The sequence below is a fragment of the Sesamum indicum genome, linkage group LG6 (assembly GCF_000512975.1).
Source record: "Sesamum indicum cultivar Zhongzhi No. 13 linkage group LG6, S_indicum_v1.0, whole genome shotgun sequence".
Classification (NCBI taxonomy): Eukaryota; Viridiplantae; Streptophyta; class Magnoliopsida; order Lamiales; family Pedaliaceae; genus Sesamum; species Sesamum indicum.
The window spans coordinates 10,806,065-10,827,310 of record NC_026150.1 but is presented as its reverse complement, the minus strand read 5'-3'; the positions used below and the strand labels follow the sequence as shown (position 1 = coordinate 10,827,310).

The window sequence follows — 21,246 nt, the reverse complement described above, 5'->3', positions numbered from 1 at the left end:
CCATATCATAAGGCCTGACATGCTTTGAAAGCCGCTAGAGAACAGGTGTACGGCACGTGGGAGAGTTCTGTTCAGAAGTTGCCCAAAAATATATGGCGGCATTGAAAAAATGGAATCCTGGGGCAGTTGTGGAGTGGTTGCATTTGGAAACAGACATCCCGGGCAGGTACATGTTGAATTATGTTTTCTGGGCTTTCAGACCATGTATTGAGGGTTATCATTATTGTCGTGACGTTATAAGCGTGGATGGAACACATTTGTACACGAAGTACAAACATAAAATGTTGGTAGCAGTAACTTTAGATGCAAATCAGCAGGTGCTGCCGTTAGTGTTTGCACTCGTAGACGAAGAATCGCTTGAGTCATGGCGTTGGTTCCTTCGAATGCTTTCCAAATATTTGTTGCCGTCAGAGGATGATCGAGTTTGTTTGATTTCAGATAGGCATGCTGGTTTGATCAATGCTATAAATTATGTACCCGCATTCAAATTTCCCCGCGGAGTATATCGATTTTGTTTACGGTATGTCTGCTCAAATTTTAACACAAAATTCAAGAAAATCCAGTTGAAGGATATGTGCTGGAGAGCAGGGGCAGAAGGCAATCCTCGAAAATTTGATAGAATCATGGAAGAGATCAAATCATTGAACGAGGAAGCATACGACTGGCTTGGGAGAATTGACAAGGCTCAATGGACGTTGGTGCATGATGGTGGTTGGAGAACGGGTATCCTCACTACAAACATGTCTGAGTGCATAAATGAAGTATTAAAAGGTGTGAGACGCTTACCAATTATGGCTATTGTGCAAATAACGTTATCCCGCTCTGTACAGTATTTCTTGCAGCGCTCTACACGGTGTAATCGTATGATCAATGCAAATCAACAATGGGCTGATTTTGCGTTCAAGTTGTTTGAAGCCCGACAGGCAGAGACAGTACGTCACATCGTTCAGAAATTTGACTATAACCAACAATCTGCCTCAGTGGTGACATTGAGCTTGACCGGGCAGGGTTCCCGTACTTATGTCGTCAAATTGAAGCATCGTATGTGTTCTTGTGGCAAGTGGGGTGCAATTGGAATTCCATGTTCACATGCCATTCAGGCATGTCGGCATTTTGGGGTTAATGCGTCAAATTTTATTCCTCACTATTACAGTGTACAATCATACAAGAACACATATCAAGGGAGGTTTGAGCCTGTATACGGTGAAGAATATTGGGATCCGGTGGATTTTGAACTTGTACATAATCCCGCATTGCGAGCTCGTCGAGGCCCGGTTAGACAAGTATCTACTAGAATACCGAACGAAATGGATAGACCACAAGTACGTGCTCGCCAACAATATCAGGCTCGTCAAGCTCGTGGATGATAATATCTTGTTAAATGCAACTTTGTATCATGCTACATATGGTGAAACGCAACTTTGTAATTGCAAATCTTGTCAAATTTTTATAGACATTTCAATTTTATATTTATAATATGTAATTGCAAATGATAAAATGGGAACTGAAATGAACCTACCTAATAATTATATTTTTTATTTAATAATCATATTTGATATTTAATAATCATACTTTACATTAAATTGAATATATACACGTATATATATTTAATAATCATATTTTATATTTAATTATCATACTTTACATTAAATTGAATATATACACGTATATATATATTTAATAATCATATTTTATATTTAATAATCATACTTTACATTGAATTGAATATATACACGTATATATATTTAATAATCATATTTTATATTTAATAATCATACTTTACATTAAATTGAATATATACACGTATATATATTTAATAATCATATTTAATATTTAATAATCATATTTTATATTTAATTATCATACTAAACATTAAATTGAATGTAAATTGCTCTTGTGGAAAATAAAATAAAATCACATTAAATAAAATAGAAATTTTATAGACATCTCAATTTACATATGCAATATTCTTATGATTTTCGTATGTAATACACAAATCTAATAATGCCCTCCAGTGCCACAACGTGGACGTCTTCTGTTTCTTCGGGGAGGATTATCATCTCTTTGGTCACCGGGTGTGTTCACATCGGTATTTTCGAATGGAACTGGTGATACATCATATTGTCTTCGAAATTGCGGGTTAAAATTATGTGTAAATGTACCATCAAATAATGATAGATATGGAGCATATGGAGTGTAAGCAGTCGATGGACCTGTTTCCGGGTAAAAGCTCGATGGACCAGCCTCTGGAAAAACAGTAGATGGCCCGGCCTCGGCATGCCCACTTGACGGACCAGTCTCTGTGAATGCGTTGCCACGAGCTGTGTCTGCTGGTCTAACTCGAACATTTGGATACCGTGAACTAGAAAAGTTCATAATTTCACGTCCGATCGTACGCGCTCGCGCTCGAGTATCTCTTAATGACTGTTCATCATCTCCGGCATTTTCACAATCAATTACTAACTGCTTCATTCTATTATACTGGTAAACAAAATCAAATTAGCAGCAGAATTAACTGGCTAAAATAAATTAATATAAAAAAAATACAAGGTGTTTACCACAAATTCCCAATCACGGGTGTCAGTCGGTCGTGGGCCCGGCGTGTTCGTAGACAATATATTATGTGAAATCTGAACCCGAGTAATTTGATGATACCAGTTCATATAGTCAGGAACGGTATCACGACCACCTTCAATAATGGGTTCTTCCACCACCATTGATTGCACATCGTTCCATTTCGCAATGTACTCTGCGTGAAACGTTGCCCAGTCCATGTCCTGACGTCCCCGCCTATCTACTGTGTGTAAACGACGTTCACTGATTAATGGATTTGGGGGGATGTCTTGCACATAGCCAAATTGGCGGAGAACCCTCTCCGGGTGATGCTTCTCCACCAATGAATAATTGATCAATGGGCAGCGTATATTCCACATTGTGCGTATTGCATAATAGGGCAATGCCTCAAGCTCGACGGCAATATTATTATACGGAGTCCAAATAAACTAAAATACCATATAACTCCAATTAATATACTTGGAACAAATGCATCAATTATATTACTAAAAGTAAAAAATAAATCACAACAATATACCTTATTTAATTGCATACGATCTAACACGTCCCTTATTATACGTAGAGCATTGTGCGCCGTATGAGTACGGGATATATGATACGACCACCTAAAATCAAAATTAAGAAAAGTTAGTGAAATCAAAATTTTTTATAACTATATAAATAAATAAAAATGTCCATACCGTGTAGCATATGGAGGGCTAGGCAGAATGTTGTCAGGGTCAATAATGGTCGGCACTAGAGATGAAGCTTCACTCGAGGGAATGGGTGCAAGTGTTATTATGCGAGACCATGCCCATATCTGTAATAATTGCATGACACCGTCAATATTATTTTTCCCTCTTTGTGATGCTGTACATAGCTCCCGGTAGAGATATGCCAACACTGCAGAACCCCAATTTGAAACATAATACTCGTCTATATTTTTCATATGCCGTAAATATAACAATGACACGGTGTTCCCCGTAGCATCAGGGCACAACACCCCACCAAGAATACACATGGCACATATCCGTGCCTCTTGTAACACAGCCTCAAACGGGCTATCATCATCACATGTATTTTCTAATAAATACTCATATAACACTGTCAGTTTTATTCTCGACCATCTAAAAGCATCTTCATTTGGAATAAAACCCAACTGTTGATGACAATAATTTTGCCACTGTTGGGTATTATACCTTCTATCTACCCCGATAATAAGATTACCTTCCACCGGGAGTGCCCAGATGACGGCGATATCCTGCAGTGTCACGGTTGCTTCGCCCACCGAAAAATGAAATGTGTGTGTCTTGGGGCGCCATCTCTCTACTAATGCAGTGATTAAGTGGGTGTCAATTTCAACATGCCCACACTGCAAAACACCAAGAAACCCCATATTTTGGAGTACTTACAAAACACGAATATGACGTGGTGCTAGTTGGAGGACACGAAAAAAGGCTATATCACCACGTCGCACGGATAATGTTGTATCCGAATTTTTGGATACATCCTCAGACCGATGATTTAATTGCCCGTACAGAACACTGGTATCGATAGGGCCAAAATGAGACATATTGATTTCAAATATTTTTCAAAATTAACTGAGAGGAAGAACAAGAAAAAACTGCCCAAGAGGAATAACAAAAAAAATTGCCGAGAAGAGGAAGATGAAGAAGGAAGTATTTGCCGAGAGGAGGAGGAAGATGAAGAACAATGTAGGCAGCTGCTTTGCTTTGCTTTGTGGAGTGAAATTTTACATTGCAGCTCACACTTAAAATAGTGTGAGCTGCAATGTGAGGACATGCATGGCATGCATTATTGCTGAGCCACCGCACTGCGTGAGTACGGTGGCTCAGCACCTGGTTGCTGCAGCCTGCAATTTTGCAGGCTGCAGTTTGACCAAATTTTTTTTTTCGGTTTTGGTGAAGAACCGCTATCTCAGATAGCGGTTCTTTACCTGTTTGTTTTTTTTAATATTTTATTCGTTGACCGCGGTGGCATATTATATATATATATATTTTAATTTTCTGTGTCACCGCGGTGACACTTGAATTTTTTTTTTTTAATTGCAAATGTTGGCACCGCGGTGACGCTCAATTTTTTAACAGTTTCAGAACCACACCAAATCTCTAAATTTTTTTTCTACATTATTTAAATAAATTTGCCGACTTAGAGCTGCGTGATTAAAAAACAATGATTGGTTGGATTGTGTAGCAAAAGATGCAGCGTGTTGTTTATAGTGCTATCTTTTTAAACAACCAGTAAAAGTGCAAAACATGGGGTGATCCTTTTCAAAGACTGGCTTTAGCCATTGGAAGAGGGCAATCGATGCATTTAAAGAACATGTTGATGGGGTTGGTAGTGCTCATAATTATATAAGGCGACAAGTAGAGGATTTTATGAACTAAAGGCAGAGTGTATCTCATGTATTTTCATCTCAAGATCGAAAGACGGAAGAAGCTTATCGTACTTGAATTACAATTGTTATACATGTTGTGAGACTTTTATTAATAAAGGTCTTGCTTTTTTGGAGATATTTAATTGGTATGGGTAGAGAGTTGAAAGTGTGCTAATGAAAATGCATCCGGAAATAATTAAATGACTTCTTCACAGATATAAAAGATTTGGTGAGGGCTTGTGCAGCAGAGACAACGTTAGATATTATCAGTGAAATTGGAGATAGTTATTTTTCTTTTCTTGTTGATGAATCCCATGATAAATCTGTAAAAAGGAATAGATGGCTGTGATTGTGAGGTTTGTGAATGAAAAGGGACAAGTTAGTGAAAGATTTATTGGTGTTGAACATGTTAGCCATACTTCAGCTCCTTCTCCAAGAGCAGCGCTAGACAATATGTTTGCTCGTTATGGTTTATCTATTTCTATATTAAGATGGCAAGAATATGATGGTGCATCAAATATGAGAGGTCAATTTCATAGTTTGCAGACACTAATTCAGAAGAAAAATCTATTTACTTTTTGTATTCATTGCTTTGCCCAACAATTGCAAATTGGTGGTTGTTTCTGTTGCAAAAAAAAAATTCTCAGTTATTTATAACTTTTTCAATTATATTAGTATAATTGTGAATATTGTGGGTGCTTCATGTAAAAGAAGAGATGCATTGCTTCCAAATCATCATGAGAAGATTGTAGATAAATTAGAAAAAGGGTGAGATATTTTCATAAAGAGACAAACATCAAGAAACCACTATTGCTAGACCAGGTGATACACGTTGGGGTTCTCATCATATAACTCTAGTTTGTCTCCTTAGTATATGGGATTCAATGTTAGAGATACTGTAGTATGTGTGTTATGATGAAAATATTGTGGAACAAAGAGGAAGGGTATCGAGCTTGATTGAGAAAATGGAAAGTTTTGATTTGTATTTATCTTGCATTTAATGATAAGAGTGTTAGGAATAACAAATGAATTATCTTAGGCTTTGCAACAAAAAGATCAAAACACTAATAATGCAATGCGGTTGATTGTCACCGTAAAAGATCGCTTACAACACTTGAGAGATAATGGATGGGAGGCATTCTTGAAAGAAGTTGAGATGTTTTATGGTAAAAAGTCTATTCTAGTTTCAAGAATGGAGGATACTATACCTATCCGAGGTCGTTCAAGGCACGAGAGGTAAAGGGTAACTTTTTATCACCATTATCATGCTGAGATTTTTCTTGCAGTTATTGATTTAATTGTTGTTGAAATCAATAACCGATTTTGTGAGGGATCTATAAAACTACTCATATGCATATCATGTCTTGATTCGAGAAATTCCTTTGCCAAATTCAACAGTGACATGCTCATTCGTCTCGCTGAGATTTATTCTGATGATTTCTCTTCTTGTGATATTGTTTTATTGAAAGATCAGCTTGAAACATATAGTTTCAATATGAGGCAAAGTTATGAGTTTTTCAGTTGTTATGATCTTTCAAGTCTTGCTATCAAGATGGTTGCAACTAGAAAACATGTGATTTTCTGTTGGTGTATCACCTTATTGAACTGACATTGATATTACCCGTAGCAACAACATCTGTAGAAAGAGCTTTTTCAGTAATGAATATCGTCAAAACCGAATTGGAAAATAAGATAGATAATGAATGGCTGAATGACTTGATTATTTGTTATATTGAGCGGGAGATAGTTCCTAATATCGAAGATGAAGTGATTTTGCAACATTTTCAAAACATGCAAATTCGTAGATTTCAACTTGCCTCTCATTCTCGGAGTAGTGATAGGAATTAGTTGTATTTATATCATGAAATGTATTTAACTTGCAATGATAAATTATAGTAATTTAATTTTTTGGATGAATTTGCAATAATTATAAAATTTTGACTCGGGTAAACCAAATTTCTGGCTTCGCCATTTATCCCACGAACATCTTCAAGATACTTCATATTGAATCTTGCTCCAATTGTTGTGCAAACCACGAAAACACCTTGCTCATGTTTGTGGATTACTACCAGTAAACCACTTATTTACACACATTAAATCCAAATAGTCTATGGTGATGCTCCAAGAAAAATATAGAGAGAAATATAGAGAATATTCGGGAGAGTTTGTGTTGTGATCAACACATTTATATCGCACTTGTATTTTTGTGTATCTTTGTCACAATTATGTACCTTATTTATAGGTGTACTCAATCCTCAAGATGAACAGTGAGTCGGGCTAAGCTACCCCACAAAGAACCAGATTGAACTAATAAAAAAATGGGCTGGTTCGACCCAGGCCCGCTTGGGACCGGGGTAGTCTTGGGCCGAATCCTAGGAATATTAGGGCCTAGTCTAGCCTAATGGCCCAGGATCATCTGGTCCTAGAATGGGCCTAGGCCAGGTTTATTGGGCATTTTTTTTTTAAATAATGCATGACATATAATTTTTACTTTATTCTTTTAAGTTGACTATTCTACTAATTTTTTATACTTTTGAAACTAAAAAAAAAATTATTGTTCTATTTCTAAATATTTTATACTATTATTTTTTGTTTTTATTCAAAATTTATTTTAATTTATTTTAATTTATTATCATCTAAGTTTATTATTGTAAGCTTGTTAGTCAAATTATTATATAAATTCATTATACATTCATAACTATTATTTTTCTATATATAAATTTTTGTGTGATTTAATTTATTATTTATTTATTCCATAAGAGAATTATAAATTTAAGTAATTATTTATAAGAAGACTTCCATATCATAGAAAATAAAATAAAACAAGCACATCCAAACTTGGTTCGGGCCTTAGTTGAGTTGGTCCATAGTTGGCTTGGATTTAATAGAGCCAATTGGGGCTCATTCGGAGGCCTAGATCACCCTAAGACCGACCATGTACAATAGTGGCTTGGTCCTAGACTGGGTTTTTTCGAGCTGATCTGTGTTGATCCTGGGCCGACCTGATTCATTGTACACTTTGATTTAACCCTAAGCAAATGAGTTGATCACGACTTTTAAGTTAAAATTTCAGTAAACGTTAATTGATAATCATTAAAAATTAAATGATTAATTTTATTTAAAAAAATTCACTAATTAATGACTCCCCTGAGTATTTTCCTATGTTTCATTAGATTTATGATCTTCAATTTTTTTATAAGAAGGTAGGTATTTTTTTTTACATGTCACATCTTTTCCTCTTCCAGACTTAGATTTTACAATTAATTCTCTCCATGATCCTTATCTTTCATCTCTATATTTGTGATGAGAAACTCACCATTATTTCATATGAAAACATTGATAATTAATATTTTTGTTATTTTACCTTCTATTGAAATTTTATGTCTTATATCTCTATAATATTAACTTTTCATCCTTAAATTTATTTCACTTATAACATATTACTTTTACAGCTTTTTACATCCTTATATTTGTAATAAAATGTTATCATTTAAGTTAATTCATACTTTAAATTTGCTTCACGAATCAAATAAGATTTTAAATTTTTCCTAGTTGTGCAAACGAAGAAAAAAATTAAATAATAACTTTTTATTTTTATTTTTTAACTCTTGTACTAACTAGTAATAAAATCATTCACACTTTTATAATATACATAGACATAGACAATATTTATCTATGATCATGAGCCCATTTACAACTTTGCAAGGTTCAAATTCTGTCATACATTGTTGTAAAGACCAAAACTTGTACACTCACATTATGTTCTATTGTATTAAATATGATTAAAGAATCATATAAATAACCCTGTAATTACACCTCAAAACCTCAAATTACATTTTAGTATATCACACTTTCCATGATGAGTGATTTAATTAATTCTCATTTTTTTTTAATCTATGTTACTCTTTAAAATATTTGCTTTACATGACAATTCATTTAATTAATTTTCATTTATCGTCTAACTTATAATTTTTAATATGTCAAGTGATTTAATTAATTCTCATTTACATATATGCTACGGAATTTCTCGACGCTAAATCCTTTCAATTTTCATGATTTTCATTTTATGTTATACGGTAGGGCATTTTTATCTAGTAAGTGTATTTTACTACAAAATATAGTATATAATAAAATGATATGAATAAATAAGTATAATTAATAGGAATAAATATGAATAATTTAAAACTAATTAATAAGAGTCAATATGTGTAATTAAAAAGCAATTAATAGTACTTAATGAGTATATTATTTTACATTTTTATCTTTAAAAAGATAATATTACAAGATTAGTTTAGCCCAATCAAAAACAGAAAAACAACCTTTTAAATGATTCATACTTTTATAAATATATAGATATAGATATTCAAGAACTTTCTTTTTTGCCTTTTACTTATATTTCAAGATGCCAATCCTTTTTTGCAAGTACCATTTTTCTTCTTACGCAAGGGCTTTATTCCCTTGCAGCAATTTGTCTTGCAAGAAGATTTGGCAACAATGTAGGGGACGCGTCATATGAATTTGTACTTACATAAACTCTCTCGATTGTTAGATCACATGTGATATCATCGTTATAACCATGTCAAAAAATTTTACTGCACTTGAACCTTTTTGTTTATAGGAACACCCACTGAATTTCGGGCTAACGGGGATTACGTTGAATTGTAAGTCGAAAAGACATACAATTTCACCAAAAGGCAATTTCGAGTTCTCTCTCGCAGTAGCTTTATCTTCTTTTGACATACAACAGTGGGGTTGAAGAAACCTACTAGATTGGAACCTATGGCCTCTTGAGGAGAAATGATGTCAATTCAACTAATTGATTAGTTCCTGGCAACAAAAGCTTTATCTGGAAATACACGAACGAATGACCCACAAATCAAGACTTGCTTCGCAATATTTCATGGTTAAGGGACAAAGTAGAAAATAGACCATTCATAGAAGGACAGGCCGTAATCATGTTTGAAGCTGTTTATTGAGTACTTCGGGAACCTACAAACTAAATCTAAATATGGGAAATGGTACAGAAAAAAGCAGTTTAAGACTCTTGAAAGAAGCAGGTATCACAAGCTATCTTTGATTTGCGACGAAGGCATGTTTTAGAGTGAGCTCACCGTTGGATGGATCAAAGCATGCTTCAATTTCTGTTGAAGGGAAATGGGCGTCTCCAACCTCTACAGGCTCATTTAGAAGCTTTACAGCTTGCTTCCAGTGTCGTTTATCTGAAACATTCAGCAAAGAGCATTACTGGAGTCGGGAAAAATAAGTGTATGCATGAACCGGATCAGCAACGAGGATATAAATTGATTCCTCCAGACGGACGAACCTGGTCCCGTTGACAAGACAGTATTATCCTCTGCATCCAGCACCCAATCAATCCAAAGCACAAATCCATGGCACATCCCGGATTCTCTAAATCGAACCTGTAAATAAGCCAGTGAGATGCGACTCCCATAAAGAAAGTTAAGAACCTCGTTTAGTATTTTTAGTATAAGAGAGAGATTTGTACCTGAGTTTTCCCAGAACATGGGCTCATCAGCTTTGAGAAATCAAACTCCAAGATAGTTGTCGTTTCACTTAGTACCTGAAATAAAAATTACAATGATATCAATAGAAATTCACAGATGTAAGGTCGTTATGATAAAAATACACAAGAATACCTTGGTGTCTCCACACTGCCAAATAAAGAAAGGCAGAAAAGGACCTTCTTCTGTATTGGGTAAACCTCCACATCCTCCTAATGTCATGTTGACAGCTGAATGATCAAATCCTTCAACTTCTTTCAGGCAACAACGGCTTCGCCAGAGGTCCTACAGAACGTCATGGGATACCGTCTCTTGATTTGACTCAAGTGTAGAAATTATTCAAGAAATGAATATAAGTTACCAACTTACAGGGAGGTACATTGCACAAACCCTCAACAAACCTCTGCAAGGCATTATTAGCACATCTTTTGAAAGAACAGAATCGAGCAAAGTTCTGTCCTTCCTACAAAAGGTCAGAGTAAGAAAGGTGAGCAGTTCCTAATATTTCTGCACTGGAAAAGCCAAGAAGCAATAAAATAAAATTAGGCATTTTATTGCCAAAAGCTAATCAGGGAACGAATTTGTTTCAGAAACAGGGTACAATGACCGTAGCCAAATACTGGAGAAACTTTTGGGATTGTATGGGCTCAAATCAGTTGCATAGAGCACAATAAGTTCTAATAATTCTGACATAAGAAAATAGAAGAACTAAAAGAACATAAGGGCCATAGATTATAAAAGAACAAGGGAACTTCAAGGCATTGTTTTGCAACAGCAGATCAGAGATTTCAGTGCAAATAAGCTGAACTGAGTATTGTCAGGCTTGTGCTTGAGCTCAAGCTCAGATAAAACATAGGTTTTATCTGTAGCTCCACAAGCAAACTGATATTATTCTCAAGCTAAGTTTAGAACACAGGTCAAATTAGTAGCAAACAATCAAGCTTGAGCTGTACATGAGTAGCTTGGTTTTTTTAACTATTCTAAATGCAAACTAGAAATACACAGCAAATTGAAATTGTTAATTAGAAATAGCAATTTATAGGATAGCAAAAACAGCAGCGATGACTATTCACGACCAAAAGATTAGAAACTAAAAAGAAGTGGAGCTTGAATGGAGAAACTCAAAACATCATGATCTTCAACAGGAAACCAAAGACTATAGCTTCCCTTAAACAATATTAAGCTGGAAAATTAGAATTAGAAGAGAATCATTTCCATGGAAGCTATAATTAAAGCTTTCTTATTTCTTGTGATTTCTGGACTCTCACTTAATTGAATGAACTACCATTGCCATTTTCCGCAGCAATATGCATTGATCTCTGATTTTCAGGAAAAACCAAAACGAGTGGACATAACCCACCTCCTGGGTTTTACTTGGAGAAGTAACGAACATTTGTTGATTAACTTTTAGAGGTCAGAAACTGGATGGAATTTTGTCTGCTGGTGCATGAAATCTTTAACTGTTGATGGGTGCCGGAATGGAGAGAAGAGAGCAATGGTTCAAATATAGAGCAACACTGAGGATGAGGTGGTTAGGAAGATAGCGGAAAAGAAGAATTGGTGGCTCATACAAAGTCAAATAATGAGATTGAATCTCACATCATCCTAAAAGGGATCCAATCATCTTTCTGATCTTATTTTTCTCAGGGCTAGACACTATGCTGCTTTAGTAATCATAAAAGCTACCAATGAAAGTCAGCTGTAAGACCTACCAAAATCGCAGATTTTGCCAGGGAAGCACGCTATCATTTCCATAGTAAAATGGCTCCGCGACAAACAAGCTAATCTGCAGAATAGATATGCCATTCAAGTATTTAAAGCAGATTAGCAACAGCCATTAGATCAGGAAAGAGATAATTCATGATAAATGGCCAAGAAGATATGTTAAAGTACCACAAGTTAGCTCGTCAATGGATCATTCTCAAACCCAGAAATTTTTTATGTGAAAGATCTAAATATGAATTTGTTTACCTTTCTCTGATTTGAATCTTGTAGAGTAGATTGCAGGTCCTTCTTCTTTAGAATTTCTATGCGATCCATGGTATAGTTATTGGCTGCAGCAACTCTTTGCAGATATTCTGAACCCTTATTCCCAAGTCCAGGAAACAAGGGAATCACATGTGAACTCTTACAAAGATGAGCAACAGCAATTGCCAAGAAAATGCTATCATCTGCAACTAAACACAACTGATGTACACTCTGACGCAACTGAAAAATGAAAAGAAAATAGAAGAAAAGTTTAAGTCAAATAATAGATGAAAACATGAGGTAAGGAATAGAAAGAATAATGAAATTCCTTATAGATCTGAGCAACAATAATCAGAAATTTCTGCTCATGCATTCCAACATGTTGAGGTAAATACTTTGCAGAAAGTTTACAGGCAAACCCAATGAAAATTTTGAATTACTTCAACAGCAAAGCTGGATAGGTAATAGGTATAAGCATGTCTGCAACTATGGAGAGCTACGAATAGATTGACATAAATGAGAGCACCACAAAGCCTCAGTGTAGACTATGCAGGGTATTGTCTGAATTGTTACCACTAGAATTGGAACTAATACAAGAGGCAAAAAATTGGGTCTAGGGGAATGAAATAACAATTAGATACCATTCACATCACATCATATATTTAGAAAAGTAAACTCCACTTCACCATTAATGGGAAAAAACATACACATTCAAAAAAACTAAGAAAGAGAACACTCAACCAAATGCAACGGTAAGAAACTTCTTTGGCCAAAACTCATTTTGTTCATTATTGCACATCTTGATGTGTTTCAATTAGGGAGCAAGCGTTTCATGTTCATGAAGCGTCCCCGGTCTTGGTCCAGAAACAGGAGTATTAGATGGAAATGAATAACTACTGAGGGTCAACATAAAGAGCAAAAAGCAGAGAATAAATCAAACTGCAAAATAAGAAATGACTAAACTCAAGGCAAAACAACCTCTAACACGTCTAAGCCATATATTCACTTTTGGAGGTCAGATCAGTGGTAGAATTAAGCATTTTTGAATAATTATACTCTGTCAAGGATGAAACAATCTTACAGCTTTCCGGAGGGCATTAAGCATTAAACATCTCCAACAGTTATCTCCATATAAAGCAATTCTTTCTGGTGGCAGAACAATCTGACAATCCGGAATACAGAAATCATGCAGTGTGACACTTTTCTTGTCTTGTGAAGTCTCGAATTGATATGAGATGCTCGTTTCAGTATGAACAGCATGTAACAAAACCTCTTCATCTTTAAACACGTGGAGACCTGAGCTTGAGGTGAACCAAACACTTTGTTTCCAATGGTCACACCAATTCCCAGAGCCTAGTGAAGCACAATATATAGGCACATCTTCACAGTGGATTACTTTATTGCATAAACCTTAATTTCAAAAGGCGTAAATTACAAACAAAAAGTATTGCCTCTACCTTCTGAAGTCAGTTTTGCAAAGGTTGACCAGTACCACAATTTAATTACATCAAGAATACTTCCTGATTTGATAAATGCATGTTTAAGAATACTAACGACTGGCTTAACTTACTTGGGAAGGATGAATTTAACTCTTTCAAATCAGAAGGGCAGTGTACCCAATCTGGCCCTGTAGAGTAGAAGATTGTTCCTTCACTGTCAAGCTGAAGCAACCACCTGCATTAGGACAACTTTTTCATAATTGAGCCTGGGTAATACATGTAAGAAATTACCTACTTGCAAAATCATGTACCATGAGATGATAGCATGAACAGTACCATCATTGGTAGCCTTTATTTGCAGCTCAGTTTCACGAGAACTGTCCGGCCTTCTCCAGAAGTCAAAATCAAAAACTTTGAAGGGCTCTGATAGCTGGACAAAAGTACCAGATTGGACAGAATGCATGTTAATATAAATTTGATAGGATAACAAACATTTATTTACGCAAAGGAAGAATCCCCCATTAGGCATATAATCATTACCAGTTTGATTCCTTCTTTCATTGAATTACAATGCATTGCGTATTGTTGTCTTTTGATGCCTAAAAGGTCAAACATCCCATTTGGAACAAGACGAATGCCATCTGATACTGCTGCCTCTCTATTAACTAGATCATGCATCTCCCATAGATATGGGCATTCAACCAGCTGTAAGGAATAATGAAAATCACATACACAGGAATTTTACATATATGTTTATATGCACCAGCAAAGTCAGACCCAAACTCTAGCACGACACTAAAACAGTAGAAAATATTATCTAATGCAACATACAGAATATGTAGAAGAGACTCAGTCAGCCAAATTTCCTCATTAAAAGAATGGAGGAGGTGTCTTGAGCCACAAAAGATAGATGAAAATCGACCAGCTGAGGTCAGTTAGCAAATATGTAACTTGTTGGAGAACAGAGTAGCTTTTATCAATTACCTGACCATAAATTGTTGCACGGTAAGGTACTGTTTGGGGATATTCTATTAATAGTTTGTCATGTGCATGCTGTAGAGTTGGAATTAGCCCTTCACCTAATAACTCCGAGTCTAGGATCTCACTAACCTGCATCATAATAACATACAACCACAGAGAAGATTAATGTCACAACTACACTCATAAATGCACCGAAAGAATTCTGCCATACGAGTTCTTTTATCAAAACTAAATGGCATATAGTCAGGTAATGATGCACAGCACTGAGTTGAACAGCATCATGGAAGACACCTGAAAATTGGAATTATTCTACTTATGCAGTTCAATAACATTAAAGAAATGTGTGGAGAGGACATTCTGAATAATAGACAATTGAAGTACACATCAAAGTAAGTACAGATGCTCGCACATTTTTGGTGGTGACTTAGCCAGCATGCCAGTTACTCAAAGGACATCATACAGGGAAATAATGCATTCAAACAGAGACGCATAACCTCTGCTCTTAAGTTCAAGGAAGGGAGAAAAGCAGAAAGTGCTTCTTGTGCTTTTGCTTAAGAACAGTTCATCATAATCTACACGAAGATGTTTGTATCAATCATGATCTTCTTCTTTCAAGAGATCGGATGACGATCCATAGGCAACAACCATCTTATCCACAATTACAAGTACATTTATAGTTACACTACAGAGTCCAAACTTATGCTTAACGCCAAGGATTATTACCAGCAGAGTTTCATAGGTATCATTAACTTTGTACTCACAAGAACATCAGCACGTGAAGGGATATCGACTCCGATGTCCAGCTCATCTGACCTCTTGTTTATGATGCGTATTTTTCCATCCATGCCATTGGCCCGGAGAACCTTCTTCATTAATTTTACCATGGGAAGGTATGACTCGCAAGCTGTCACCATCCCATTTAAACCGGAGCTCCCCTTTGAATCAGAAAGGCCCATGGCCTGAGCTGCCATCATTGACAGCAATCCTGTTCCTGCACTGTCCAAAATATACCCATACCTAAGTCTTACCCATAAAAAAACTCGCATCACAACCACTTATCAAGGAATTTAGCTGATCTCAGCAGCATTAAAGGTTATGCCAGGTCTGGATTTCCAAGCATAAATTTCAAACATTTTTTCCAACACAGGCTATTAAATCTGGTTTATGAGCAGTAATTGTGAAAACTCAAAATTCATTTTCCATCTTTCTAGTTTCTTTTAACCAAAAAGAACACATAAAAGGATAATAAGATATATTGAAAATGAGCTTGATTAATCATATAATAGCACTCTACTCCTTGCTATACAATAATCTAAATTCAGTCCTATTCCCATTTACACAAAGTTCCAAGAATACCGAGCAAAATGAGTGAACATTACTATTGCTAACAAAATTATCTTTCTTTTTTTAATTTTAAATTATAAATCTTCTCCAAGTGTACCCAATATCAAGAACATGGCAGGGTCCAGTGACGGTCTTGTCAATGGCCTGACGGAAGGCTCTGTTGCGGCGGGAATCATTAAGCATGTCAAGATACGACGTAGCAGCAAGAAGGGCTTTTGGAGTAGTTTGGTTCCCAATATCTTCTTCCTCTTCTTCAATAACGACCCATTCTGATCTTCCAGTGAGAGGGTCGACCTTGAGCTGAAACATTCGCTGGGTCAAGCCCCCGGAGTCGAGGGAAGAGCTCATGCCCCTAACAGCGGCGGCGGCGGCAGCGGTGGCGGTGGCGGTGGCAGAGCGACGGGGAAATGTGAAGTGCAGAGGTTTAAGCAGGATAGAGAGCATCACACAATAGAGGGTTTAGGAACTGGGACCTTCCAAATTTCACCCAATTCAAAGTCTCAACTAATGTTAAAATTTGTCTTTTTTTTAGGGCTAATTTACTTTAAGTGAAGTCTCGAAGCAAGAAAAAACACTCGAGTCGAGCCGATTGTGTATGATTTTTTTGGAGAAATTATTTTAATAATATTAAAAAAAAAATTACAAAATTAGTGTTGTTTTGAAATTTTTAAAGATATAGACGACACCGCAATTTTTAATCACGGTGCTTCCATTTTTATTTATTTTCTTATTTAAAAGAAAAAAAAAAAAGAAAAACTCAGTGGCACCGCGAAATCAATTCACGGTGCCATTTTCTATATAAAAAAAATATAGATGTTTTTGTCCTAAGGATTGTGTCTATTTCGTCTTTAAATTAATAATATACATAGTTTATTAATTAATATGATACGGATGGTTTATCAATTTAGAAATCAATTTAGATGGTTAATAATATGAGTAAACTACATTAATATTTTTTTAGGTTAAATCAAATTACACAAACACCATCTGTGATTTATATTAAATTAAAATTATTTTTGCATGTAAAAATATATTCTACTAATAATAATTTTTTTGCTCGGTATCATTACTTCAATTAAGTCACGTGATATAATTGTTGTCAGTTTTAATTTTATTTCTTTTAAAATATAAATTACGAATAAATTGGCTCCTAAATGTTTTAATTGGTCATTTATCTTCTTATTATATTACGTACTTTCGAAAACTAATTAATTGAGCTAATTGTTAGATGGTTGTTAAGATCAGGGGGTATTGATGACAATTTTCAAACAATAAAAAAATATTTATAATTATACCAAATTTTAATAGAAATCATTGTAATTTACTTAAAAAAAAAAAGGGAAGAAGAAATTAAAGATGATAATATACATACACAATTAAATATTATTCGAAACGACATAATATAATAAGAAGGTAAATAACTAATTAAAATATTTAAGAGCAAATTTATTCGTAACTTATATTTTAAAAGAAATAAAATCAAAATTGACATCAATTATATCGCGTAACTTAATTGAAGTAACGATATCGAGCAAAAAATTATTTTTTTTTATTATTATTATTAGAATATATTTTTATAGAAAAATAATTTTAATTTAATATAAAACACAGACGGTGTTTGTGTAATTTGATCTAATCTCAAAAAATATTAATGTAGTATACCCATATTATTAACCATCTAAATTGATTTCTAAATTGATAAACCATCCGCATCATATTAATTGATAAACCATGTGTAGTATTAATTTGAAGATGAAATAGGCACAATCCTTAGGGACAAAAATATCTATTTTTTTTTAAATAGAAAATGGCACTGGGAATTAATATCGCGGTGGCACTAAATTTTTGTTTTTTTTTAAATAAGAAAAGGCATCGCGATTTCTTCTATTTTTTTTAAAATAAAAATGGTAGCACCGCGATTAAAAATCACGGTGCCGCCTGTATTTTTGAAAAATTCAGAACAACACTACTTGTGTAATTTTTTTTTCTGATATTATTAAAATAATTACACCGATTTTTTTGGACTTTTCCAAGCTTTAATAATTAGACTTTGTAAAAAATATATTAAAACCTTCAAAACTCAAATTAGTGACGAATTAATAAAAGTAGCCCGAGTGTAGTTCAAAGGAAGAAAAAAATCATACGAGCTCAAAGAATGCAGGACTCAAGGTGCCCTCAGCCGAATTAGTTCAAGTATGTAAAAATGGGCTGAGCTAAAAAGACCCAAGCAATTCAAAGGAAGAAAGAAATTGTAAGAGCCCAAAAAATGCAAGACTCAAGATGCCCTCAAGGCCTAGTTCGTGTAAAGGCCCAAGGTTCCATAAAAAAAAGCCAGAACCTCCATGGAGTCCGACAGAAGGTGTCGAGAAGAAGTAAATTGACCCCAAAAGGCCCAAATGATCCAAATTCGAGGAGGCTCAGATCCAAGAGTGCCTCACAGACTCACAAGAAAACTTAGGGATTTAGAATTCCCTGACCAAAGTAGAACCCCATATCACGTAGTGCCCATGGGTTTTCTAGGTGGCATCCAAATAGGATATCTGAAAACATATCCTACAGAATCAAATAAGTATCAGCCGCTTCCGTGGGAGATGTTGCACACCCAATCAAAGCCCCTAAATCGTTAAAGTTTGGGCTTCGACTGGGGAAAAGCGTCGCCTTAGCCACCTCTCTGAAACTCCATGTTGGCATCCTTATCACCAGAAGACATCCTCATCCGTAGCTGACTCCAACCATCCCCGAGGATCGTGGATCCTTCTACCGCTGAGGGATAATCATCCATCAAATTCGTAGAGAAACTTCAATCGCTTGGAAATGACCGTCAACCGAATTTATCGTGGATTTTGACTTATCTAACCACTTGAGATAATATTTTACCAACTTCATGGGAATCCTCTAACAAATTCGTGAGATATTCGATTTTATCTAACCGAATGAATTCTACCTCCAATTTCTTATTTGTATACAATTAACGAGTAATATCAGTTTCATTTATTCACTTGTACTCTACCATTTTATTTCATTGCTGTGAGCTTCAACTAGACAAGAGTACCAATTTTTGCTTGCATCAAATATATTTTTCATAATAACTCTCACATTTCTATAGAATGACATTTTAATGTTTATATATATTTATATGAATTTATTATATAATTTAATTCAAAATAAAAACTTTCCCTATATAAATATACTCTTAAAATTCTCTAAGAATATTGAACTTTTTCATAATTCAATGATATTTTTTAAATTAATAAATGTAACTATAGTAATCTATGTGTAAGTGTTTAGATAATTTCATATATTCTATATCTTTACTAATTATGTTACTATTAATATAATTTTAGATCTATAATATAAATATTATGAAGTTATTTATTCATAACATTAAATTAAATTAATGTATTTATACTTTGTAACACTCTAAAAATGTTGGTAGATGTGTTGGTGCTATGAAATCGGCAGGATGTTCTTGAGCCATCATCCCTTTGCTGAAGGGGATTCCTTGCTTTAGGTGAGGAATCTCCTTTCTTACCTACTGACGAAGTTCTAGGATCAACAAGGTGAAGTCCATAGTGTTGGAGCAGAGCAGGGGTTGTCTTTTTGTCCTTCTTAGGCGTTGAGTTTCTCCAAGTATGGCGTCTACCCTACTCCTCTATCGACAATAAGAGTAGGAGATCATCGAAGGGTAAGTTGGCCTCAATGGCAATGAGCCTGTTGAGTTGTTCACAAAAAAGAGAGTTGCCAACAACAGGTAGAGGCGTTTGACCTACTCTCGTGCTTGTAGTAGGAGCAAGAAGGTCAAGGAAGGTTGTGTTGAAAACAGCATCAATGAACCTGCTAGTTATTCATAAAAGAATAGAGCAAAGACAGATGGTAAGACCAATGAATTGATAGTGGGAGCAGGAACATTGGACTCCCCCAAGGTCTGATCCTAAGGTGGTGCGTTATATCCCGCTACAACAGAGAAGAAGTGTTTCCCACAAAGGAGCCATTGTTACATGCATTATTAGAATTGTCCATTTCTCACGCCTTTAGTTCAAGCGTTCCAATAGACAGTGTCAATAGCGTGTACTAGAGTCTAGTAGCACCACGATAGTCGAAGGATCTTCACAAATATTTCTAACATCAAAGAAGGACTAATCTACAAAATAGAGGTTAACACTACGATACTTAAATTAGCAAATTGATTTAAAGGATAAATATCATAAAACTTGATGCAATATGAGAATAATGGTATAATAATAGTTGAGAGACGTTGAAATACTGAAATGATATAATAAAGAGTGTGTGGAGTATAAAATATGCCAAGAACTTGGTAAAAACAAGAGAGAATAGTGCATAAGAATGAGTTATACTTGTCACCCTTATGGCTGCATAATGACCTCTATTTATAAGCCAGATGAGAGCGAAATTTGGAAGTAGTTGCAACATAAGATACACCGTGTGAAAGATGAGTTAGTTAACTAACAAAAAAAATGGATGAAAATTTTGACTTATCTGAAAGGAGATATGACCATTGGAATGAGTCATTCCCAGTCAGCCTTAGTTCAGCGAGTTTGTATAATTTATTTTTACCAAGTCGGCCACTGCAGATCTAAGAAGAGTTTGTTAAAAAATTTCAATATGACGTGTCCCAAGACTTTAAAAATCCTTGTGATGTGGAATCTTTGTAATCCGCTGAGTCACCTTGCTATATCGGGCTCATTTTTTGGCCTGTTAAGTTAGTTGTAAAGATTTGAGCTATGGGCTTAATACTTTGTTCATGGGTCATCATGGTTAGTCCAACTGGTTTGTGTAACTAAAGCCCTACATCCCTTGTTTTGTGCTTTAGAAAAAATAATTGAGGGGATATCATTTATATAAAAAATATATATGTATTGATATGAGTAACTTTTAATTGATAAAATAAATATATTATCGAAAATATATGACATGATTACAAGAAAAGGGAATAAGGCAGAAGTTGTGTGATTCCCATACTATATATAGGGTTGTAAATGACCTGAACCGAGTCGTATATATAATTATCTAAGTTTATCTA

At 34.9% G+C, this 21,246-nt stretch overlaps 2 protein-coding genes and 1 pseudogene across 2 annotated transcripts; 2 read left to right on the top strand and 1 right to left on the bottom strand.

Annotated features, from left to right (window-relative positions):
• Positions 93-1,367, top strand: LOC105164445. Its single transcript, XM_011083095.1, has one exon. The coding sequence runs from the start codon at positions 93-95 to the stop codon at positions 1,365-1,367; it is 1,275 nt and encodes a 424-aa protein (XP_011081397.1).
• On the top strand, positions 4,359-6,799 carry LOC105164443 (annotated as a pseudogene).
• Positions 9,571-16,763, bottom strand: LOC105164329 (protein arginine N-methyltransferase 1.6). Its single transcript, XM_011082950.2, has 14 exons — positions 16,303-16,763; positions 15,623-15,857; positions 14,865-14,990; positions 14,421-14,585; positions 14,192-14,310; positions 14,012-14,115; positions 13,523-13,794; positions 12,445-12,681; positions 12,186-12,259; positions 10,843-10,936; positions 10,609-10,758; positions 10,458-10,532; positions 10,275-10,371; positions 9,571-10,170 (listed from the first exon to the last, which is right to left on the bottom strand). The coding sequence occupies exons 1-14, from the start codon at positions 16,647-16,649 to the stop codon at positions 10,019-10,021; spliced, it is 2,247 nt and encodes a 748-aa protein (XP_011081252.1). The 5' UTR covers positions 16,650-16,763; the 3' UTR covers positions 9,571-10,018.

What these genes read in the sequence shown, in the direction of transcription:
- LOC105164445 (XM_011083095.1), top strand. Translation starts at nt 93, where the DNA reads ATGGCGGCATTGAAAAAATGGAATCCTGGGGCAGTTGTGGAGTGGTTG.
- LOC105164329 (XM_011082950.2), bottom strand. Translation starts at nt 16,649, where the DNA reads ATGCTCTCTATCCTGCTTAAACCTCTGCACTTCACATTTCCCCGTCGC. An exon ending in CTTCACGTGCTGATGTTCTT is followed by an intron (nt 14,991 to 15,622) that starts GTGAGTACAAAG and finishes ATTATGATGCAG; the next exon opens with GTTAGTGAGATCCTAGACTC. An exon ending in GTTAAATTCATCCTTCCCAA is followed by an intron (nt 13,795 to 14,011) that starts GTAAGTTAAGCC and finishes GTGCTTCACTAG; the next exon opens with GCTCTGGGAATTGGTGTGAC.